This window comes from Rhamphochromis longiceps, linkage group LG5 (genome assembly GCF_057381845.1).
Source record: "Rhamphochromis longiceps isolate RC_006_pf linkage group LG5, R_longiceps_female_GT1.1, whole genome shotgun sequence".
Taxonomy (NCBI): Eukaryota; Metazoa; Chordata; class Actinopteri; order Cichliformes; family Cichlidae; genus Rhamphochromis; species Rhamphochromis longiceps.
The window spans coordinates 36,373,526-36,399,637 of NC_140561.1; the positions used below are offsets into that span (position 1 = coordinate 36,373,526).

A 26,112-nucleotide genomic window follows, 5' to 3' on the forward strand; every position below is an offset into this window, starting at 1 on the left:
AAACTATCATAAATTTCGTTTCTTTGCAAGTGAGGGAACTTACAAATTCCGCAGATGATCAAATAATTATTTCCCTCACTGTACCTGGGATTGTTACGTACATTAGCTTAGAATGTTTCTTACAACAGGACTTTGAAATGTCTAAAAGTGGCTAATATCAGAGTACATTATTTTACATGTGGACACGCTCTCAGAGTCTAGAATTAAAATCCAGTTTAAAATCAAACTTAGGCTTTACATTCTCTCAGTGTTCACTTCAGTCTAAATTCTCTGTCTGGTTAAGTTTAGGTAAAAATATTGCTTGGTTTGGTTTAGGTTTACTATGTCAAAAAGATTTTTAAAAGCATAATTTTTCTACATCAATTAGGTGCAGAGACTTATTTACATCACCAAGGTTGCTTAACCTCCTAAGACCCGAACTCTTCCACGGCATGCATTTTTAATTTCTCTTTGATATTTGGGCTGATTGGGGCCAGATGAATGTATAAACAAAGAATTACTGGATTTTTATTTATACCTGATTTTTGTTTCTAAGAAAAATAAGAGCCACATATGAGGACATTTGTTTAAAATTTCGATAGATCATAGGCAGTATAATGTCCTCGTAAGTCGATATCAGGCCCTTGTAGAGCAAAATTGAGTATTTTGGTCTAAATAACCCAAAATGAGATGTCCACATATGTGGATGCCAGGTCCTAGGAGGGGGAACCCTAGATGATTATAAGATGTTATAAAGAAGTCCTATGAGCTTTTTTTTCCTTTTTTCTTGCACACATAGACACGAACAAACATACACTCATGTGGGGGCACACACACACACACACACACACACACACACACACACACACATACATGGATCATCATTCTGGAGGAATGATGCAATTTCTCTCCCCTCAGGCTGGCTATACCCATCCTTCTGTCAGTCTATCCTCACTGGAGTGATTCAAGTTGGCAGCTTGAAAAACACACACACAGACACACACACATGCACTACGCTTAGCTAAGTTGTTCTCTGCAAACTAAAGGTCAGAGTCAGGATGTCACTCACAAAAAATAACCGGGGGTGCAAAAGTGCACAACAAATTTCAAAGAAGAAGATGGGAAAGACGCACATCCTGTACACCTGCTGAGCATGACATTATAGATGTTTTTTCCTAAAATCTTTAAACGATATTCCTGACACTTTTGGGGGGAAATAGATTCTCCACATTTGGACAAGGTGTGCTATTTCTTTTATTGGCTAGGTCACTGGTATAGACATTATCAAAAAATACTAATACACACCAAGAAAAACAACATATATTTCAAATCAGTACTAAAGGAACTCTACTCTTTGATGTCATTGCTTCACTGTAGAAAGCTAATTATCAAACTGTGTAGCTTCCTTGTAGATTTTCACTAGTCCATACTAGCATATGGAAATCACACCGGTAGTCTAATTCCCTTCAATTAGTTAATATAAAGCTGATGAAGCTATGAGCATTTTGGACATACTGAGGACATAGCACAACAGAGAAGACTTTTATGCTGTGGAAAATGTAGGGTTTGTATTTTTTTCCCCCCCATGGGCAGTGCACTTCTTTTCCACATTTCAATTCAATTGAATTCAGTTTTATTTAAATAGCACCAAATCACAACAACTGTTGCCTGAAGCTACTTTATATTGTAAGGAAAAGACCGTGCAATAATCAGACATCTCTATAAACTAGCATTTGGAGACAGTGAGAAGAAAAAACAAAATTTTAACAGAAAGAAACCTCCATCAAAACCATGCTCAGGGAGGGACAGCCATCTGCCATGACCAGTTGGGGTGAGGGGAGGATGACAGGACAAAAGACATACTGTGGAAGAGAGCAAAAAATTAATAATAACTAATGATTAAATTAATGATTGGTGCATAAACATGAGTGAATGAAAAAACTTGAGCAAAGAAGACACTCATCATCGGAAGCTCCCATAACTAAGTGGGGACTCAGGATCACCTGATACAGCCATAACAATATGGTTTTTCAAAAAGGAATTAAGCTAATCTTAAAAGTAGAAAAGGTTACTCTCTCCTGAATCCAACCTGGGAGCTCGTTCCACAAAAGAGAGGCGCCTCTAAGCTAAACACTCTCCCATTCTACTGGAAGAATGGAACCACAAGTAAGCCTGCAGTGTAGAGCAAAGTGCTCTATTGGGGCAATATGAGGTCTTCAAGACATGATCGGTCTGATTATTCAATTAATCAGGAAATTTACAGCCGTCAAAAGTGGGATTGGAGTTTTTTTTTTATTAATAACACTTTGTTCATGTCAAAATATTAGGTTCCTTTAAAAAATGTAAAAGAAGGATTATTGGTCATTACACAATGACCAAATTTCCAAAGTAAATATAATGTAGGGATATAAACTACAATACCAATTATCTGAACCCTTTCTATAAACTTACTAAAAAATATATCATCCTATCACTGCAGCTAAACATTAATTTGGTTTCTGGCTTTATGCTAAACTTGATGCTAGCAAGAGTCAGCCATGCTTTAGGATTTACAGTGCAGGCCTGTGGGTTGACTAAGAGGACAGTGAGGTTGTTGATGTCTTGTCAGACTCACCTTTAGGTCATAACAAAGTGTCTAGCTGTCACTATAGGCTAACCTACTGAAGGGGATGACATATGACTCACATGCAGTGACTGAAAGTTTCCTTCACATTTAGTCAGCTATTTTAAGTTTTTATGAGGTTGGAGGGGCATCTGGTGTACAAATCTACCAGATCAAACATGTGAAACTGGGGACTTCCAGATGGTGGGGAAGCTGGTTGCAGCATAATCTTTCAGCTCCCGGGCGGTTACCCCTTGAAAACGGACATATTATAACACAACTAAGAATATTCATAGTAGTATGCCAGGGGGTAACAAGAGAAAGACAAGAGGAATTCGGCAAGAAAGTGCGGAGGAAGGAGTTTTTTCACCGAAAGAAGTTGACGGTGCTAGCAAGCTACAGCTACTCGGAGCTATGGAGGCAATTGAAGCTAGCATTCTTGCTGAGCTTAAAAAAGTCCAGGATAATTTAAAAAGTGAAATAGCGGAAAAAACTGGACTTGTGAAAACAGAAATGTCGGAGTTTAGGAAAGAAGTGGGGCAACGGTTCAACGAAATTGTCACGGACATGAAAGAGGTAAGAAGCAGGATCGAGGAGGTCGAACAGAGAGTAACCGAGGTTGAGGAGGTCACAGTCGACCTTAAAGATGGGCTCGGCCATACTCTCCAGTTACAAGAAGACCTCCAGACACGTCTGTCCGACCTGGAAGCCCGGTCTCGCAGGAATAACATACGTGTTCACGGGATACCAGAGGGTGAAGAAGGGGACAACATGCTCGAATTCATGGAAAATTTTATAAAGAATGAACTGTCCCTCCCCGACATCAATCTGGGCATACAGCGGTGCCACCGCTCACTCGGCCCCAAGCCACCTCCGGGCTCCAACCCCAGGTCCGTCGTGATTCATTTTTTGGAATACAACACCAAGGACTTGGTTCTCCGGTCTGCGTGGACCAAAAAAGAAATACTGCTGAAGGGCAGACGTGTGTATTTCGACCAAGACTATCCTAGTGACATTTTAGCGAAACGCAAAGCATACAACACGATCAGGAGGATTTTAAAAGAGAAGGGGCTCCGCTTCCAAACACTGTATCCGTCGAGACTGCGTGTGTTTTATGAAAACGGGCCCGTGATTTACAACAACGCGCAAGACGCAGCCGACGACCTGGAGAAGAGGAAGTTGATGGGAAAGCGCAAGCGGAGCGCCGCGGCGGACCCGGGAGGAACGGATGAAATAATAATAATAATGGATTGCATTTATATAGCGCTTTTCGGACCCCTCAAAGCGCTTTACAATTCCACTATTCATTCACTCTCACATTCATACACTAGTGGAGGCAAGCTACAGTTGTAGCCACAGCTGCCCTGGGGCAGACTGACAGAGGCGAGGCTGCCATATTGCGCCATCGGCCCCTCTGGCCATCACCAGTAGGCGGTAGGTGAAGTGTCTTGCCCAAGGACACAATGACCGAGACTGTCCGAGCCGGGGCTCGAAACAGCAACCTTCCAATTACAAGACAAACACCTAACTCTTGAGCCACAATCGCCCTGAAATACATCCAGGAAAAGCTCCAGAGATTCAAGTGCATGGATAGTAAAACCTAAAAAAATTTTTTCCGCACTTAAGACTGCAGTTTTCCTGTGTAAAATAAGAGTGATAGGTTTGACCGCAGTTTGGGATGCTAACAGCTTTCTCCAAGAGCGCTGCTATGATGAGCGGAGCTCACCAAGCAGCACTACGAGGGGCTCTCTGGGACTTTAGGGACTCTCCTCTTTGTTTTGAAGTTGGACGTACACTTCATAATTGGAAGTCATATATGTTATTTGTTCAGGTACGTTGTTCCTTTGTTCTGTAGACCCCCTTTTCTTTTCAGAGCACAGAGCACAGAGCACAGATTTACAGGTATTGTGTATTTTCCTTTTGCTGATGGAGATCAGACAACAATATAAGGTAATTACAGTTAATGTTAATGGTTTACATAACCCCATTAAAAGAAACAAAGCTCTTGCTAAAATGAAGCGAGAAAAACAAGATATTATTTACTGGCAAGAAACACATCTTTTTGCCATCGAGCACAAAAAATTGTGTAAAATGGGGTTTAAAAATGTGTATTATTCCTTGCATATAAAAAAACATTCTAGAGGAGTGGCCATCTTATTGTGTGACAAAGTACATTTCCAACTTTCCTCACAAATCAGAGATAAGGAGGGGCGTTATATACTGGTTAAAGGGTACATAGATCACAAGGAAGTTACATTGTTTAACGTGTACAGACCACCAGGGACTGATAAACATGTAATCAGGACCCTTTCGGAATTAATTGCAACAGAAACATCAGGCATATTAATATGCGGTGGAGATTGGAATATTCACTTGAATCCGTTTCTGGACACGTCCAGCAAAACTAAATTGTTACAACCAGAAGCAGTATATGTTAAAAGAATGCTTAAGGAATTGGGGTTGGTTGACGTGTGGAGGGATGCACACTCACTGGAAAAGAAATATACTTTTTTTTTTACATTCCCACCATATGTATTCAAGACTGGACTATTTTTTTTATGTCACACTTTGATAAGCATAGAATTATAAATTGTGATATAAGGGTGAGAGATATTTCGGACCATGCAGGGGTGTACCTGACACTCCATTTGGATTCAGATCGCAAAGAGACTTTATGGAGGCTTAATACTAGTCTACTAAATGATGTAGAATTTGAAAAGTTTGTAAAATAAGAATTTAAGGAATACATGGACTACAATAACAATGGTGATGTTTCTCCTAGTATTTTATGGGATGCAGCGAAGGCAGTTCTTAGAGGGAAGCTAATTTTGTGGTCCTCATACAAAAAAAGGAAAAACAGAAGTATCTAAAAGACCTTACTACTGAAACACCTAGAATCAGAACATATGAAAAGTAACAATGATGACACGTTATCACAAATTAAAGAAATACAACAGATATTAAATAGGTTATATGATGACCAAATAGAAAAAAGGGCTAAATTCATTAAGCAGAATTATTATGAAAATGGTCCCAAATCTAAGAGACTCCTTGCTTGGAGGATACGGAAACAGCAGGCTGACAGATTTATTCAGAAAATTAAAAACCCAGCAAATGATAAGATATGTCATGACATGAAAAGCATAAAAGAATCTTTTCTGACCTATTATACCCGACTGTACGCAGAACCACACAGGATAGATGTGCCCTCTGTTAATGTATTTCTTTCTTCACTTGATTTACCGTCGATAGGAACAGAACAAAATAAAAGATTAACACAAACAATAACTGCGGAGGAGATTAACAAGGCCATTTCAAAATTGAAAGGTAATAAGATGGCCGGTGAGGATGGCTACCCGGCAGAGTGGTATAAACATTTCAGAGATCTAGTAACCCCTCTGCTGAGGGATTGCTTTAACCATGTGCTTACAGGGGGTGAGATACCACCATCCTGGAAACGAGCAGTTATTTCAGCAATTCCCAAACCGGGTAAAAATAGAACGGAATGTGGTTCCTATAGACCCGTATCAGTCTTGAATATCGACTGTAGGATATTTGCAACAATATTAGCTAAACAGTTGGAATTTATAACTTCAGAACTAATGGATACAGATCAAACAGGTTTTGTTCGAAATAGGCAAACTCATGATAATGTGAGGCGGGCTCTCCATCTAATAAATAAAATGAAAAATATCGAATCAGTAGCTGTTAGTCTTGATGCTGAAAAGGCGTTTGACTCTGTGTGCTGGAATTATCTTTATTTGGCCTTAGAGAGATTCGGTTTTAACAGCCAAATCATCAGATGCTTACAGTCTCTATATAACTCACCCACTGCCAGGATTAAAATTAATGGTGATTTAACAGATACACTACAACTAGAAAGAGGCTGCCGTCATGGATGCCATCTCAGTGCCACTATCTTTGCGCTATTCATTGAGCCCCTGGCGCAAGCTATCAGGGAATCTAAAGACATTAGAGGTGTACTAATTAACAATATAATGCATAAAGATGGTCTGTATGCTGACGATGTTCTCATAACGCTAACTAACCCGGAAATCAGTCTGCCTAATCTTTTTTCATTATTGAAAAAATTTGGCATATATTCCGGATATAAATTAAATTTACAGAAAACTCAGATTCTCTTATATAATTACCGCCCATCACAAGACATTCAAAAGATAGCCAAGTTTAACTGGAGTAACACCTCTATAAAATATCTAGGAATCCATATACCCACGGATCTATCCGACCTCTACGAATGCAATTATGTCCCACTGACATCAGAAATTAAGGCAGACCTACAGCGCTGGTATTTATTGCCAATGAATATGCATAATCGGATAGATATAATAAAAATGAATCTTTTGCCAAAGCTTCTCTATTTGTTCAAGGCGCTGCCTATACACCTACCCTCCAAGCAATTTAACGATTGGAATAGGATGATCTCTAATTTTATTTGGGCCAAACAAAAACCAAGAATAAAATTTCAGACGTTACAACTGCAAATGGACAAAGGTGGACTCACTCTGCCGTGTCTTGAGGACTATTATAGGGCTGCACAGTTACAAGTGATGATTGGGTGGTGTGATCTAATGTGTAAGGCTAAATGGAAGGAGATATATCAATCCTACTGTGAGACCCCACTTCAATCACTGCTTGGAGATCAACCACTCATTAAAAGACATATAGATGCAGACCTGCTCCCGGCACTAAAGAAAGTGCCCATAGAAATATGGCATAGGATACTCAAATATGAGAAAACTAAAAAAAGTGCCCGGACGTTACGATGGCCTGCTTATGATTCGGATTTTGCACCTGCAAACATGGATAAGAGATTTATACAGTGGTCACATAAGGGTATAACAGGCTACTGGAAGATTACAGATAAAAATGTACTAAAAGACTACCAGCAACTCCAGAGAAGTTCTTACTTGGAAAGACAGGATTTCTTTAGATACCTCCAGCTGAGGCACCATTACGATTATATATATATATATATATATATATGTATATATATATATATATATATATATATATATACAAGAAGGCATCGGTGGGCAAGAGACGAAAACAGGGCGTTGTTGGAATGCTACTACGCAAGTAACCCTGGCGGAAGGGGCTACATGAATAGGCTGAGGGACCTATGGATTCTTCGATACCCAACATCCACAATGACGGCGAAACAACTAGTAGCTCAGTGTTCCAACATTCGAAAGAAGGGACTGCTCTCACAGCTAGAGATTGACAAGGTACAACACAAATGCTACGGCAAGAAGGAGTCAGGACGCCAGGTCAGGGGGGCGATATCATCACCCCCACCCGAGATTGGGTACATAGCCCCAAGTGCGATAGGAGAAGGATCGTTAAGTGCGAGAGGAACTGACCTGAAAGATAGGATCATGGCCAAGCTTGAAACCTGGATCCCCCGTAGCCGGTTACCAAGATTACGTGAAGTACCCTCAGAAGGTCTGCTAGATGATGTTAATGCAGCACTACGGACGATACCTACAACCACGATTACCGACACTAACAAGCTGATCTACAATACGGCAGCAGTGATCAGTGAGATGCTTGGCTACAAGTTGAACAGCCACAAGGGGCAGTACCCTCCATGGAGAAGGAGGCTAGAGGGCAAGATCAAAGTAGCACGGAGGGAGGTTAGCCAACTAACGGAGTTGCAGAAAGGTGCGACAAAGAAGGTGCATAAGAAATACAGCAAGCTGTCCATACCTGAGGCCTTAGAAACTGCCAAGCAAAGACTCACAGCCTTGGCCAGCCGCTTGAGAAGGTACACCAGAGAGATAGAAGGCAGGAGAATAAACCAGCTGTTCTCCACAGAACCAGCAAAGGTGTACTCTCAGTGGCAAGGGAACAATAAGAGAACAGCACCACCAAGGCTGGAGACCGAGCAATACTGGAAGAGCATATGGGAGAAGGACGCAACCCATAACGGCAATGCTCAGTGGCTAGTGGATCTGAGGGCAGACCACAGCGACCTCCCCGAACAGGATCCAGTAACCATCACAGTGGCAGATATCCAAGAAAGGGTCTCCAGTATGAAGAGTTGGACAGCACCAGGGCCCGACATGGTTCACGCCTACTGGCTAAAGAAGCTGACTGCACTCCACGAGCGTCTAGCAGCACAAATGAACCAGCTGCTAGTTAACGAGAGACACCCGGAATGGCTAACCGAAGGTCGGACGGTCCTGATCCCCAAGGACCCCAAGAAGGGACCGGTCCCCTCCAACTACCGACCAATAACCTGCCTCAGTACTACATGGAAGCTCCTGTCAGGCATCATATCGGCTAAGATGAACAGGCACATGGGTCAATACATGAGCGGGACACAGAAAGGAATTGGCAAGAATACCAGAGGCGCAAAACACCAGCTACTGGTAGACAGAACAGTCAGCCGAGACTGCAAGACCAGACTGACCAACCTGTGCACTGCCTGGATTGATTACAAGAAGGCCTATGACTCAATGCCCCACAGCTGGATACTGGAATGCCTAGAATTGTACAAGATCAATGGGACCCTAAGAGCCTTCATCAGGAACTCAATGGGGATGTGGCGTACAACACTAGAGGCCAACTCCAAGCCCATAGCACAAGTCACCATCAAGTGCGGGATCTACCAAGGAGATGCTCTGTCCCCACTGCTGTTCTGCATAGGCCTGAACCCCCTCAGTGAGATCATTAACAAGACTGGCTACGGATACCGACTACGGAACGGAGCAGTTGTCAGCCACCTCCTGTACATGGATGACATCAAGCTGTATGCCAAGAGTGAACGAGACATCGATTCACTGATCCACACTACCAGGCTATACAGCAATGACATTGGAATGTCGTTCGGACTGGAGAAGTGTAGTCGGATGGTAACAAAGAGAGGGAAGGTAGTCAGAACTGAGGGGATTGAACTACCAGAAGGCAACATTGCAGACATAGAGGACAGTTACAAGTACCTGGGGATCCCGCAGGCGAATGGGAACCATGAAGAGGCCGCTAGAAAAGCTGCAACCACCAAGTACCTGCAGAGGGTCAGGCAAGTCCTGAGGAGTCAGCTGAATGGTAAGAACAAGATCCGGGCCATCAACACCTATGCCCTGCCCGTGATCAGGTACCCTGCTGGGGTAATAGGCTGGCCAAAGGAGGAGATAGAAGCCACTGACATAAAGACAAGAAAGCTCCTTACCATGCATGGAGGGTTTCACCCCAAGTCCAGCACCCTGAGGCTGTACGCTAAGCGGAAGGAAGGGGGCCGGGGACTGGTGAGTGTCAGCACCACAGTCCAGGATGAGACAACGAACATCCAAGAATACATTGGGAAGATGGCCCCAACTGACCGAGTGCTCAGTGAATACCTCAGGCAGCAGAAACCCAAGAAAGAGGAGGGAGACGAGGAACCATCATGGAAGGACAGGCCCCTGCACGGTATGTACCACCGGCAGATAGAGGGGGTGGCTGATATCCAGAAATCCTACCAGTGGCTGGACAAAGCTGGACTGAAAGACAGCACAGAGGCACTAATCATGGCAGCACAAGAACAAGCTCTGAGCACAAGATCCATAGAGGCTGGGGTCTATCACACCAGGCAAGACCCCAGGTGCAGGCTGTGTAAAGATGCCCCAGAGACAATCCAGCACATAACAGCAGGGTGCAAGATGCTAGCAGGCAAGGCATACATGGAACGCCATAACCAAGTGGCCGGCATAGTGTACAGGAACATCTGTGCCGAGTATAACCTGGAAGTCCCGAGGTCAAAATGGGAGATGCCCCCAAGGGTGGTGGAGAATGACCGAGCTAAGATCCTGTGGGACTTCCAGATACAGACGGACAAAATGGTGGTGGCTAACCAACCGGACATAGTGGTGGTAGACAAACAGAAGAAGAGGGCCGTAGTGATCGATGTAGCGGTTCCGAATGACAGCAATATCAGGAAGAAGGAACACGAGAAGCTGGAGAAATACCAAGGGCTCAGAGAAGAGCTCGAGAGGATGTGGAGGGTGAAGGTAACGGTGGTCCCCGTGGTAATCGGAGCACTAGGTGCGGTGACTCCCAAGCTAGGCGAGTGGCTCCAGCAGATCCCGGGAACAACATCGGAGATCTCTGTCCAGAAGAGCGCAGTCCTGGGAACAGCTAAGATACTGCGCAGGACCCTCAAGCTCCCAGGCCTCTGGTAGAGGACCCGAGCTTGAAGGATAAACCGCCCGCAGGGGCGTGCTGGGTGTTTTTTTTTTTTTATATAGATATATATATATAGATATATATAGATATATATATATATTAGGGGTGCAACGATATTCGTATCGATATTGAACCGTTCGATACAGTGCTTTCGGTTCGGTACGCATATGTATCGAACAATACAAAATTTTTTATTTATTTTATCAACTTTCCTTCTGAAGATGCTGTCTGTGTTGAGCGCTCAGTGGATCTGCGCTGGACAGTGCAGCCTAGGCGGAGTAGTCAAACGCAGATTCACTGAGCGCTCAACACAGACAGCATCGTCAGAAGGAAGAGCGCAGGGCAAGCTAGCGAGACAGAAGTTAAGCTCTCCTTGCAACATGGACCTTCCGCACCCTCATTCAGATCTGGCGTTTGGAATTATTTTGGTTTTCATGTGACGTATGACCCTGAAGGTAAGCGAGTCATGCACTAAAGTAAAACAGTATGTTGGATGTGCCATGCAATGCTCAATTACATGGGTGGGAACTAGTGTGTTAGCGCAGTTAGCTCGTTAACGTGTTGGCCGTCTAGCCCCATGCACGGGGCGATCGGCGGTAGCTCGTTAATGGAGATTTGCCGTGTTGTGGCGTTAAGGTCATTTCAACGAGATTAACCTGAAAGCACTAGTGGGAACACGACAAATATGACTGCACATTTACGCCGACATCATCCTAGTGCAAAGACAAGTGGAAGCAGAAAAAAAACAAGCAAGCATGCTACTAACTTTAGCCGAGTCATTTAGACAGCTGTTAGCACATGATTCTCCTTATATGTTTAATATGCTGCCCGTCGGGCTATTGTAGGAAGGAGAAATATATGTCAATGCTTTTGCATTCTTTCAGAAATGTAGCTGGGTAATTATGTCATTGGCATCGGTGAGCCACTGTCAATATGTGACATATTGGAATCGCGTTTGAATTTGCGCTTGTTTTTTTGCTTTCACTTTGCAATGACAGCACTGATCTGTGAGTGATGATAATTTGTGCACCAATTCCTCTGACATCGTCTTATTAATTGGTAGCTTACTATGCAAACATGACAAGTGAAATCTCCCGCAGCAAGCTTAAACATGTGAGAGGTTGATCGCGCAGAGAATCGCTGAGCTTATGTGAGTGCGCGTGTAAAAGCAGCAGGATATATATTTGACTACGATGACCTTCACAGACAGATATATATTTTAGTTCTGCTGAGCCAAATAAGACAGGTCAGTGTGAAGAAGTGACAGCCAAAGAAAAGCTTACCACAAAACGGAGAAGTTATGACAAATCAGACTATAAGGCAAAAAGAAAGTGCAGCTTTATGGTTTCATGGACAAAAGAATTTCTGTGGCTGCAATATGACGAGCTAAATAACCAGGGCTGCACATAAGTGGTCCGCAGGTGCGCATTCGCTGTCAAAATAAAAAACACGCACAAGGGTTAGGGTTAAATTTAAAAACTGTACTTTTGAGTTAAAATATATAATTATAATTTTAATAAATGACAAATTAAAAAGGCATGAACATTTTTTGTATCGAAAAAATATCGAACCGTGACACCAAAGTATCGAACCGAACCGAACCGTGAATTTTGTGTATCGTTGCACCCCTAATATATATATATATATATATATATATATATATATATATATATATATATATATATATATATATATAAAAAAAAAAACACCCAGCACGCCCCTGCGGGCGGTTTATCCTTCAAGCTCGGGTCCTCTACCAGAGGCCTGGGAGCTTGAGGGTCCTGCGCAGTATCTTAGCTGTTCCCAGGACTGCGCTCTTCTGGACAGAGATCTCCGATGTTATTCCCGGGATCTGCTGGAGCCACTCGCCTAGCTTGGGAGTCACCGCACCTAGTGCTCCGATTACCACGGGGACCACCGTTACCTTCACCCTCCACATCCTCTCCAGCTCTTCTCTGAGCCCTTGGTATTTCTCCAGCTTCTCGTGTTCCTTCTTCCTGATATTGCTGTCATTCGGAACCGCTACATCGATCACTACGGCCGTCTTCTTCTGTTTGTCTACCACCACTATGTCCGGTTGGTTAGCCACCACCATTTTGTCCGTCTGTATCTGGAAGTCCCACAGGATCTTAGCTCGGTCATTCTCCACCACCCTTGGGGGCATCTCCCATTTTGACCTCGGGACTTCCAGGTTATACTCGGCACAGATGTTCCTGTACACTATGCCGGCCACTTGGTTATGGCGTTCCATGTATGCCTTGCCTGCTAGCATCTTGCACCCTGCTGTTATGTGCTGGATTGTCTCTGGGGCATCTTTACACAGCCTGCACCTGGGGTCTTGCCTGGTGTGATAGACCCCAGCCTCTATGGATCTTGTGCTCAGAGCTTGTTCTTGTGCTGCCATGATTAGTGCCTCTGTGCTGTCTTTCAGTCCAGCTTTGTCCAGCCACTGGTAGGATTTCTGGATATCAGCCACCTCCTCTATCTGCCGGTGGTACATACCGTGCAGGGGCCTGTCCTTCCATGATGGTTCCTCGTCTCCCTCCTCTTTCTTGGGTTTCTGCTGCCTGAGGTATTCACTGAGCACTCGGTCAGTTGGGGCCATCTTCCCAATGTATTCTTGGATGTTCCTTGTCTCATCCTGGACTGTGGTGCTGACACTCACCAGTCCCCGGCCCCCTTCCTTCCGCTTAGCGTACAGCCTCAGGGTGCTGGACTTGGGGTGAAACCCTCCATGCATGGTCAGGAGCTTTCTTGTCTTTATGTCAGTGGCTTCTATCTCCTCCTTTGGCCAGCCTATTATCCCAGCAGGGTACCTGATCACGGGCAGGGCGTATGTGTTGATGGCCCGGATCTTGTTCTTACCATTCAGCTGACTCCTCAGGACTTGCCTGACCCTCTGCAGGTACTTGGTGGTTGCAGCCTTTCTAGCGGCCTCTTCATGGTTCCCATTTGCCTGCGGGATCCCCAGGTACTTGTAACTGTCCTCTATGTCTGCAATGTTGCCTTCTGGTAGTTCAATCCCCTCAGTTCTGACTACCTTCCCTCTCTTTGTTACCATCCGACTACACTTCTCCAGTCCGAACGACATTCCGATGTCATTGCTGTATAGCCTGGTAGTGTGGATCAGTGAATCGATGTCTCGTTCACTCTTGGCATACAGCTTGATGTCATCCATGTACAGGAGGTGGCTGACAACTGCTCCGTTCCGTAGTCGGTATCCGTAGCCAGTCTTGTTAATGATCTCACTGAGGGGGTTCAGGCCTATGCAGAACAGCAGTGGGGACAGAGCATCTCCTTGGTAGATCCCGCACTTGATGGTGACTTGTGCTATGGGCTTGGAGTTGGCCTCTAGTGTTGTACGCCACATCCCCATTGAGTTCCTGATGAAGGCTCTTAGGGTCCCATTGATCTTGTACAATTCTAGGCATTCCAGTATCCAGCTGTGGGGCATTGAGTCATAGGCCTTCTTGTAATCAATCCAGGCAGTGCACAGGTTGGTCAGTCTGGTCTTGCAGTCTCGGCTGACTGTTCTGTCTACCAGTAGCTGGTGTTTTGCGCCTCTGGTATTCTTGCCAATTCCTTTCTGTGTCCCGCTCATGTATTGACCCATGTGCCTGTTCATCTTAGCCGATATGATGCCTGACAGGAGCTTCCATGTAGTACTGAGGCAGGTTATTGGTCGGTAGTTGGAGGGGACCGGTCCCTTCTTGGGGTCCTTGGGGATCAGGACCGTCCGACCTTCGGTTAGCCATTCCGGGTGTCTCTCGTTAACTAGCAGCTGGTTCATTTGTGCTGCTAGACGCTCGTGGAGTGCAGTCAGCTTCTTTAGCCAGTAGGCGTGAACCATGTCGGGCCCTGGTGCTGTCCAACTCTTCATACTGGAGACCCTTTCTTGGATATCTGCCACTGTGATGGTTACTGGATCCTGTTCGGGGAGGTTGCTGTGGTCTGCCCTCAGATCCACTAGCCACTGAGCATTGCCGTCCTGGGACATACATATATATATATACATATATATATGTATATATATATATATATACACATATATATATATATACATATATATATATATATATATATATATATATATATATATATATATATACATATATATATATATATATATATATATATATATATATATATATATATATATATATATGTTCTTCCTCTACCCCCCCCCATTTTTGCACATGTCAAGGAGCGTGTCAGGCTACATTTCACTGTGTCTTATACTTGTATAACTATGCATGTGACAAATAAAGAACCTTGAACCTTGAAACATAAAATTCCTAGAAGAGGAGGACACGGGCTTGGTTAAAATCTTCCTTGACTCTTGTAAGGGGAATGCACCAAAGAAACAGATATCCAGATTATACAAATGTTTACACACATGTAGGAATAATGACACAACGTATATCAAAGCTAGATGGGAAAAAGAGGCTGAAATAATAATACATGACGACAACTGGTTCAATATATGTAAGGCTGTGCGTTTTTTTGTCACGCCTAATGCTAAGAGTAAACAAAGTAAATACCCCGACAAGACTCAGTGTTGGAGGAACTGTGGAGGTGTATCTGCAGGACATTTTCATATTTTTTGGGAATGTGCTAAGATTGTCCCCTATTGGCTAGTAGTGATCAAAGAAGTCAATACCATGATGGGCTTGAACTTGGCCCCTGATTTCACTGTGTTTTATCTATATGATTTGCCACAAGGACTGAGGAATTCAGACAAATATCTTTTATTGATATTATTGGCTGGTGCAAAGAAAGCCATAACTTGCAAATGGCTAAACGCTGATCCACCGTCATTCTTGGACTGGATAGGCATTATCAAGGAAATTTACACAATGGAGAGACTGACTTTTTCACTAAGACTGGCTGCCGATAAATTTGAGAAATACTGGAAAAAATGGGACCTTTACTTAAATGGAAAAATATTATAATTTCTGGTACCATGTTTCATTGCTGTAATTCACCTATTTAATCTGATTGTACCACAAAGGGATATGTCTTTTTTTTGTTTGCTAGCCTGTGCTAGCCTGCTCTGTGCTTGTTGGGGGTCTAAATGTTTTGTAAAAAATATACAGGACTGTCAATAAAAATAATGTGTAAAAAAAAAAAACTACACGCTGTGGCGACCCCTTTTATTTCTTCTTCTTTTGGTCGGCCCCTTTAAGAGTCACAGCAGATCATCTGCTTCAATCTCCTATCCCTAACATCTTCATTTGTCAAGCCAACCTTTTGCATGTCCTCCTTCACTACATCCATAAATCTTCTGTGTGGTCTTCTTCTTTTCTTTCTGAGTGACAGCTGTGTACTCAAGATCCTTTGTCTACTATCCCTCCCCCGTACCTCCAAACCATCTCAGCCTTGTTTCTCTAATTTCATCTCCAAAATGGTCAACCTATAGCTGTTCCTGGCTGTAGCTCAGGAGGTAGAGCACATCATCTAAGAATAGGAAGGTTAAAGGTCTGGCTGTACCAGTCTGCATGCCAAATATCCTTGGGGAAGATACTAACCCTAATCTCTCTGATGCATCCATCGAAGTATAAATGTATGTGAATGTTCGATAGAAAGCACTTCAGCATAGAAAAAAGTGTTTGTATGAGTGGGTGAATGTGGCATATTAAAATGTGCCTTGAGTGCTCGAGGAGAGTAGAAAAGCGCTATATAAGAATCAGTCAATTTACCATTTCCTCTGATATATACGTTCCTAATCTTGTCTCTCCTGGTCACTCCCAATGAAAATCGTCAGCTCTTCCAACTACAACTTGGTCTTCTGTCTTTTTGTCAGTGTCACTGTCTCCAAACCATATTTTAAGCACAAGCTAACACTAAACGAATGTGTTCAGTAGCAAAATAGAATAGAATAGAATAGAATAGACATGGAGTAGCATTTTCATTACAGTGAAGATAGAAAAATGTGAGCTGCACTGAAGCTTTAGTTTATTGAAGATTTCAAAGACGAAGCAAATTGTCTTATATTTAAGTCTGTGTAATCTGGACTAGGCATGCCACATTTCACTACAGCTTGTAAAGCTTCTGATCTTAAAAGCTTCAAAGTGTTAAGAAGGTGACAAGGTATCAGAGACAGTCTAGGTGGGGATAGCTATGGGGAAGGAAGGATACATACCAAGGACAGAACCTGCGATGAGAATGGATAGAAAATAGTAGCACAGTGGACTAGGAAAAAGGAAGAAAAAAGTCGCAGAAAGAAGTTAAAATGTAAAAGTGATGTTCTGAATTACAGTTACGGAGGCAAACCTGCAGAAGCTTAGACAGAAACAGAGAATGAATATCTAGACATCAAAGAGAAAACATTGTCATAATGTGTTAATATAATTTAGGACCTTTCGATCAATGTTCACGTTTTGGATGGAGAAGACAGATGGTTTGAAAGAGATGTGAAAGAAGCCATCTTTGTCCATTGTGAATGACCATCTATGAACAGAAGGGGTGGCTAACAACACCAACTGTCTACCACCTATAATCTAGTTTTGAGATCCCTTCCCAGGCGCCTTAACGCCAACTTACATCTTGCATGATTTGATCTCAATAGTCACATGCTAGAGTGTGGCAAGGTTTTACCCGAAACCTCTCCTGATAATGACCCACACCCTTATTCACACCTTAGCTCATGTGATGTGGCACATGGTCAATAGTGCGTCAACGGTCCTTTTAAGGGGCAACTCCCATAGGGCTTAAATACCTGGGACTCTCCAGCAATTGCTCTTAGAAGTGAAGAAGCTTCTTGGATGAGAGGTGAAACATCTTCTAGAAACTTAAGGAAGTCCAGACATTTTTCTTTTCAAGTGCCTTAGATTACCGTGACCTGGATGACTGAGAACCTACACAGACAATTTAGGACCTTATTTAAAAATAAATAAATAAACCAGATAAGTGACATAAACCTGGTATGTATATATGCATGTGTCCAAGAGAAAGGTTACAGCAAAAGAGAAGAAATATAATCAGCTGTCTCTCCAATGACTTTCTTATCTTATAGATGGATTTCAAAGACCATTGAGTTGTAATCTCTCTAAATGCAAGCTAAGGCAGTGGTAAAGCAGACACTAGTGAGGGGATTGTTCAGTAGTAAAAGAAAATCATCTAATTAAATAAAATAAACAAATAAATGAATTAAAATGATTTTTTGTTATCGTTCAAGAATGTTTTGATAACACTTAAAGCTTAAACAAACTCACTTAAAAAACTCAGTGTTTTATTCAAACACATTTCTGATTATTACAAAATATCAGAAAACAGATAAATCAAAAAAAAGCAAAAGCCTCTTTTGATTTTTACCATTTAAATGGATTTTACTTTATGTCCAACAAACCTGCTGCAACCAAAATCAGACACAGAATTTGATACACCATAAATCAAATTAATAATTTTCAGAAAGACAAATGATGTATGAGAAAAATATTTATTTTAAAAAAGCCAATTTGTTTAATTGGGGTTAAGAATTAAAACGGGATAAGAAGCACCTTGAAGTGTGACATGGACTGTAACAACCACTTTATCACTTTTGCTGAGACAGTATGCAAAAACTCATCTCAGATATAGACCCAAAGTTCAGAGAAAATTGAAAAGACATAAAGACAACACTGACACTGTACACGTTACTATAGTGAGCATAGAATGTGTGCACACGCTGCAGAAATTGTCCACCTCGTACACATTCACCCTCACAATGGATTTACTTCTGACAGCATTTGTCAATATAGAAGAGAAAAAAACTACCAAGAAAAACCCAGAGTAGATGAAGAATGTATCATTTCCCCTGTCAACTTCCTTTAACAACAGCCATTTAGGATTACCTGTGCTCTACAGCAATTCTCTTTCCCCAAGTTCCCTTCCTTTTATCACCGCACAGAGCTTTGAAAAAGAGCTAGGAAAATGCATGCGTTTTAGATCATTAAAGTACACAACTGGTATTTATCTAAATACACAGATAAAATCTTCCAGATCAACTGCATGTAAGTGACCATCTTACTAGAAAAGTGACTTCACTGGCAGTAACCACAGTGTGGAAAAAAAAGCAAATTTGTCAACTTTGCTGTGTCGGGGCAAAGCAAGATGCACAATTATACAATGCAGAGGGCCAATGCTTGGCTCTAATCCTTCATAGCTTAAATTATAGTTTCGATACCAAAAATCCAGCCAGGGTACTTTGTGTTTGAGCATGTATTAACACCCAGACAATCACATCCACACTTACGCACGCCATAAATAGCACTGGCCGCTGCCCTTGTGACATGAAATGCAATAACTTGATAATTTTATTAATAAAATCATCTCTTTTCTCCCTCCTGCTGCATCATTCCCTCAAGCTCTTCCCTTAAGCTCCTTTATATCAGCTCACTGTCTTCCCTGGCACCCTGTCCTTTTAATGAATCACCAGTCAGTGTATGAAGGCTCTTGTTTTCCAGTCTCCCTTTGAAGCCTTCCTCTCGCTTCCTTCCTTTTCTCATATGTCACTCAGCTTTATTCTGTCTCTTGCTCTACCAGCAGACAGACAGTGCTGCCTGTTGCATTGTTTGGATTGCATTGGTTTTGCCAGCAGGAATTCATCACATTCACAATTGCAGAAAAATACTGATCAAAGGATAATTATTCTGTAAGACCAGGCTCTGGTACAAAGAACATCTCCATTCATTTGTAAGAAAAGAGAGATCAATATATGCAGATGCAATATTAGCTGGTCAATTGCCATGTCTAACTGATTAGAAACAAGGGGATTTCATGATTGATGCATGTGACTCATCACCGTATCTCATTCTGTCTGCTTTAATGTTCTGTCTTTTCATATCACGTCCTACGTAAAGCAATCGAATCATACGCGGTGTCCACTCTCATCAAGTCACTGAGGATCATATGAGCAACAGCTGATGAATGGGATGTGAATGAGACGAAATGGAAAAAAAAAAGTGAAAATATTAATAAATGCACACTTGCTACTGACATGATAACAAACTGATTTCATTTGACATATACCCATTAACTATGATTACATTACAAAATGACATTCACTGATCACATTTCTGGTGTGAAGACATTGTCCTCAACATCAAAAGGAAGGGCATTGCTGAGGCTGTCATCACTAAGTACAGAGGCTTTGTTAACAAACACCAAAGACAGAAAAAAACACAGAATTTTTATGGCTTCATTTATGATTTAACAAATTGGCTAACAATGTATTAAGGAGTATTAAAGAACAATATTAAACTGTCTTTAAAGTTGTCTTTAACTACACTGTACTTGCAAAGCATTTATTGTTAGTTATTTTTGGTATAGTTGCTCATTACAATTAAATATAAAAATACTTTTTAATATACTTTTTTGCATAACGTGAGAATTTGTACATGTTGTAGGCAAACTGTAGCAGACAGGCTAGTGTTTGACAAGTGAGTGTCTTTGTGCTTTTTCCCAAGGTGATCAGACAGTACTAGCCCCGGAGCAGGAACTTTTTAGTGAACAGAAAATAAGACAAAAACATCAGATTTAGATGTCTTGAAGACAGGTGGGTAAGATAGTTCCTTGCTTTTTTTTGCTTTTGTTTTTTTTTTTTTTTTAGTTTAATAAGGACTTTAGTCAGCTTTAAAAAAGTGATACAAATTAGTAATTCAGTATCAACTAAATCATTTGTAATTGTTTTGACTTATAACTAAGTAAGTGTAATTGAGTAATCTATGACTTTTTTTCCATTCACTTGGTACACTGTGAGGAAAAGAAAAATATTGTAGTTCGAGACCTTCTGAGCAAAATTGGCTTTGAAGACTAATCTCTGAAAGCTTTTTATGTGGAGCATGAGATCGAAGTACTCAATTTTATGCCAGTGGGCTACGGTTTTCAGAGAGACTGGCTCAAGAACTGAAAGAAGTCTGGAAGCCACAGTGACTCTTACATTGCACTGGAGCCAAAAAGCTCCTGACAGCTCAAAGTATTCATGTTCTTTAAAAATGGTGCCTTCCTTTCAGTAGCATGAGTCATGTGGGAGGTATATGCCTACCTTAAGTCAACATTAAAGAAAATATTTCCTACATTATATTGGAAAATCCATACGCGTCTGTCCAGCACTTTTGTTTTGAATAGCCACAGTGTTTGCATTACAGAAAAGCTGAAATTATTGTTTAGAGTTTGTTCAGAGGTAGTTCTTAGCAGCAAACCACTTGGATTTAATTTCTTGCTCCTCATTCAAAATGTCAGGGTCTTGATCTCAAGAACTCGGTAATTTTATGCAGGTTAAAAAGAAGACAAGTAAATGCAACTACAATGAAATGGCTGTTGATTGGAAGCAAGGTTTTAGTGCTAGTGTCGGTTTAGTAATTCAGTGGCTTCAAGTGATGCATTTTGGCAACAATTCTGGCCACTTTGCATCTTTGTCTTACAAAGCAAATGCCAAAGAGCAGAGGGAAGCATTTGTGGTTACTGATTAGAAGAGGTGCATAATTAGACCGTTCAAAAATGCTTTTAATGTAGTTGAGCTTTGACTTTGACCAAATCACACTTTTATCCTGAACTAAAATCATTTTCTCTTTTATGTAAATTGAATAAATATGCAGATTTTTATCAGGAGTTGACAGTTAATGCAAACACATAGATGCCTAAACAGTATATTTAGTTTAAATCTACAAATGTCATTTGTGTGTACTTTTTTCTGTATGTACAATTGTGTGTAAAGGTTCGGGCAGGATAGGGATGCTTGCAGGAACTGTCAGCTGATTTCCGAGCCCAATGAGAATGCTTCTCTTGAATTCTTATGGTAACACTCAACGATCATGGTCTACTTAAAGTAACTGAGTAAGGATCTGACAGTGATTCCAGCTACTGCCTTTCTGATGGCTGTGTGAGCTGAAGGGGTTACATTTGATTATTTTGTTTTCACAAATATTACAGCAAAATAGTCTACAGTATACTCTAGATTGAACATGTATTATTCTATAAAATATGTATACCTTTTAACGGCTTTAGTAGAGTATAGTATTTTAAAGGAGATATGCTGGTGTCACATAAATTATCATGTAAAATAACGTAGGTGAGTAACTATGTGTTAAGCTCCTCAAACAGCAAATTCATATATAAGTGCATGTCTGCCCTTGAAAGCCTGTTTGTTTTGCTGTATATCTATGTTTGGCCACTTTATTTACCCTGTTTCACAAGGACAACAAAAGCATTTGGTTAAAGGAACTGATCTGAATTGCTCATTAAAAAGTCTTATGTGATTGAGAGAGGTTCTTAGAAATAATGCTTTCATCCTGATAACATAAGGCATCTGGAGTATTTTAACAACAAATTGGGAATTTGTCCCTCAAAAAGTGTATACTGCAAAGGAAGTTGGCAAGTATTTTTTTTTTGTCTTGATAAAATCTTGAAACCTTACTTAGAGAAACAGGTGTCAGAGGTTATCGACTTTCTTTGTTAAGTCAGACTTTCGGCATCACTTTCTATGCACACTCACAAAAGGGGGGATTTGATGCCTCATTTGACTCTTCTTCAGCACTAAAAGTTTGTCACCAACTCCAGACACTCGTAACATTATCATAAGAATTGGTGATAAAGTTCACTAAAGAGTATAAAAAAGATAACAGTAAAATGCAGCACTGGTGATCCAAAGATAAGAGAATATTCTTGCAGAAGATCTTTAATTTTTTCCTAACATATCAGCTGCTGCATGTTCATCTCTATAGTTTAAATATTTAAATTATTTAAATGTTAATCAGTGTGTTCAGGTCTGACATTCTCTCACAGCCTAATAAAGGAGATAAGAAGATCAGTTTAGTTTGGGAAAAGTTCAATACATAATACATTTTATTTGTTCTTAGAAATAGAACTTATCTGTTTTTTAATGTTTCTGAGTTCTATTAGCTGCAATTCCAGCGAGACAGTAGTTTAGGCCCTTTACAAAGTTTCTTACTGCTGTAACTTTACAGCTGTAACTTTCATTCAGTTAGGTATGGTTGCATATGTAATGCATCTTCCTTAAGCAGATAATCTATATTAGAATTACAGCTTATTTTAAATTAAAAAGAAACCATGACAATTTTGTGCTCGCTTGAATAGGTTGCATATAGCATATGTTACCATGGTGATTTAGCTAGGTAAAATGAGAGCTACCTTTATGAAACTCTGACTTTAACCTCAACATAGCTTGCCAACATATTAATCTCCCTCCACAGTACATCACTAAAGCTTTCCTGAACATTATCCAGAGTATTATACTTTATTTTACCTGAAATGTTTTACCCATATCTTAACTGCATGCTGAGACATTCTTTTCTTTTTCTTTTCACTACCAACAGTTCAAGGAATTGACACCTGTTCACAAGGTTTTTCATATATTTATGTAATGAGTCATAATGTCTTACCTTTCCTACATATAGAGGCTCTGTTCCTGTATACTCCTCCACGACAAAGAACTGGTTCCACACCCATCCTCTCTTTACACGTTCAAGTGATGAGGGTCCTTGCTCTTGGTCTCTTTCTCCTGAAGTTGTTGTGCCACTAGTCCTTGAGGCTTCACACCAGGTAAAAATATTGCAGCTAAGTAGAGTTAGTGCTGCCAGTAGTGTCCAAACTCCTGATGTCCATGAAGGAGCCATTTTGATTTAAAAAAAAAAAGAAAAACAATCCTTCCTGTGTCTACATGTAATTTAAAAGATTCATGCAAACAAGAGAAGGTTTTCTGTTGTAGTTTTATCTGAAATAAAACTCCAAAAGGACACGCTTAAAGGTCTTTGTGAAAGAGCTTGAAAGTTAATCCATGGGATCAGAAATCAATCTGAAGTTATCTGCCAAACACAGGGCAGGTCAGAGAGCATATAGGAGTTGTACCACCTGCAGAGTAACTGTTTGCACTGTGACATTGTCAGTAATTCTGATTCTTCGTAGTGTTTACTCCAACTTATAGGGTCTTTTTTATTGTTTGTTTTTCTTAATATGTTGTTTATGTGACCGAAAGTAGCTGGACAAATTGACTTTGGAAAATGTTATTCAAGGTTTTTGAAAGCAAGAAAAACAGGCTTTGCTAGACAGGCTCACTGATCATTGAAGGAATTAGGGGGGCCAAGCATAGAATGACATTGAAAAGCATGCCTATGAAGACTGAGAGTGATAGCTTCCATCCATTTTTGACTTCGTATCGATTACTGCTCGCAGTGCTTCCATTTCCACTTCTAGCCATGTCACCTCCAGTAGCTGGTGTGTGTTTCAGGTGGTTTGATACTAAGCTGCCAAAAAATGACTTGATTAAACTTTGCTGAAGAGAAAACTCTTCAGTAGTTCAGCTCCTAGAAAAGTCACAGCTGGCTTTACCTTCTGAAGCAGAAACCTTGAACTGACGAAAGGCCAAAGGATTTTACTGTTGGTGATAATGTTTGGTCTCTGACAGCTTTGCCCTTCAAAACAATCCATTGGTTTGGAAAGTTCATTCTTCAAAAGGTCCTACAGTGTTTTTTCAGCCATTATGACAGCTCCATCATGGATTGAAGGCAGGAAAAGAGGGAACCTGTAAAACAGAAAAGACACTGTTGTCATGGCCTCAGTATGGAAATAGTTTCTATTTGATAGATTTAAGGATTGACTAACCAGCAAAATGATGATGATGATTATCATTATTAATATTATTATTATTTTAGTTGGATTTTTTTCCCTTACTTGACCTGTTGTGGATTATTGGTGTCAATTTTTCATAGCTCTTTACAATCAATATTAAATCAATGTACAAATAATAAATAAAGAACAAATCCTATAGCACCGCTTTTTTGTTTAATTTATCTTTGTTTAACTCTGTGTTTTTGAACTACAAAACCCATAAGTGTTTTGGTTTTGTTAGGATTATCTGCAACGAACATTTTTCTATTAGTAATTCTTGTGTTCAGCAAGAATTCCAACAATTTGCTGGAGAATGGTGAAAACGGGATAGAAAGACAGGAAACTAGACAAGTGAAAAATAGGAAGGAAAATAGGAAGGAAAGAGAGAGAGAGTAAGAAAAAGAGAGAGGGGGAGTGAGAGAAAGGGAACGCAAGCAAGAAAGGTCACTGTTCATCACACAGCAAACCCAAAGCATCTGTCTGCCTTTCATCCAACTGATGGAGCGGACCTAACCGCAGCCAGCTGATTAATTGCATGAGGGAACACTAATTGGATAAAAGTATTAATCAATTAATTCTATCCAATGAGGCAACACCCCCTAATACTTCAGACAAACATTGGTGAGTAGGAGGGGGTAACAGACATGGTCCTTGGCTGCTGTGAAACATGCACAGAGGCTGACAGAAAGGCAGAGTTGACAGAGCAGAGACAGAGAGGGTAAAAGCAGGGTTCTAAAGGAGACAGAAAGGAAGACATGAAGAAATTAAAGGGCCGAGAATATAAGAGGAAATGAAAGAGAGTGTGTTGTGTGGCTGTGGGTGTGATTTATGGCCTCTTTGAAACATTCAGAACAAAAGGACCAAAAGGAAAAGAAACAATAACATTTACTATGTCTCTGGCCTTACAACTTTAAGAAAGAAGATTGCAACACCAGCCGAAGAAAAGCTCCTAAGGCCAGCAGGTGGTTTAACCTATTTCTGCTGGCTTAGAAGGAATTTCTAATCGTGCTCTCCTGCTGCCCGGTAGCAAGCTTGGAGCATCCGGAAATAATTCCTTCTCAGACTGTTGGTCAAGGAAATGTCCGTGGTATTGGAAACCAACTGCTCCGGGGGTGTCCAATCTCCGGGGGAAACAGCTCAGGAGTAACTTAAACAGCTCAGATCTCTTTATTAACTTCAGCACAGTGAGTATTAATAGAAAAACTGCACATTGATTTCAAAATATACAGTTTTGAAAATGTACAAACATTATCACTATTACAGTTGTGTGATGCAGGGATTGGTGTGCTACTCTAAGGTAAGTAATCATATAGCAAATTTTATTTTATGACTAAATGTTCAAGTATTGCATATTAACATTAAGGATTTTGAAAGCAGCAAATTTCCACAGGTTTACAATGAAATGAGAAACTAAATGATTTTGTCTTTTGGCATGCAAAACTGATGATCAGGTCGCATGTTTATCTATATCTATAAATTCTATGGCAGTCTATGGAGAGGCTAAACTGGCAACAGGCAAGTATTTTTCTTATTTAACTTTTGGTTGTAACATTCTGAAAGATTAAGGCTTGATTGCTCAACCAAAACTGAATGATGATAGCACATTCATTTTCCTCAGTAGCTACTGGTAACCTTCCCCAGGTAGCTGAAACAGCAGAGTTTAACAACTCTGTGCCAGATGGTTTGTTAAAGAGATCCATCTGGGAGACGTCCTTGGAAACTTTTTTAGGAAAGGGCAG

The 26,112-nt window shown here is 41.0% G+C and overlaps 1 protein-coding gene across 1 annotated transcript in view; it reads right to left on the reverse strand.

The window, feature by feature from the left end:
* The window catches only part of LOC146670506 (cadherin-22-like), a 49,081-nt gene extending 24,800 nt beyond the window's left edge, over positions 1-24,281 (reverse strand). The window contains exon 1 of the mRNA XM_085407776.1: positions 23,149-24,281. Within this exon, the coding sequence (XP_085263902.1) occupies positions 23,149-23,382 (234 nt within the window). The 5' untranslated portion in view covers positions 23,383-24,281. The remainder of the gene's footprint in view (positions 1-23,148) is intronic.
* Positions 24,282-26,112: the final 1,831 nt, after the last annotated feature.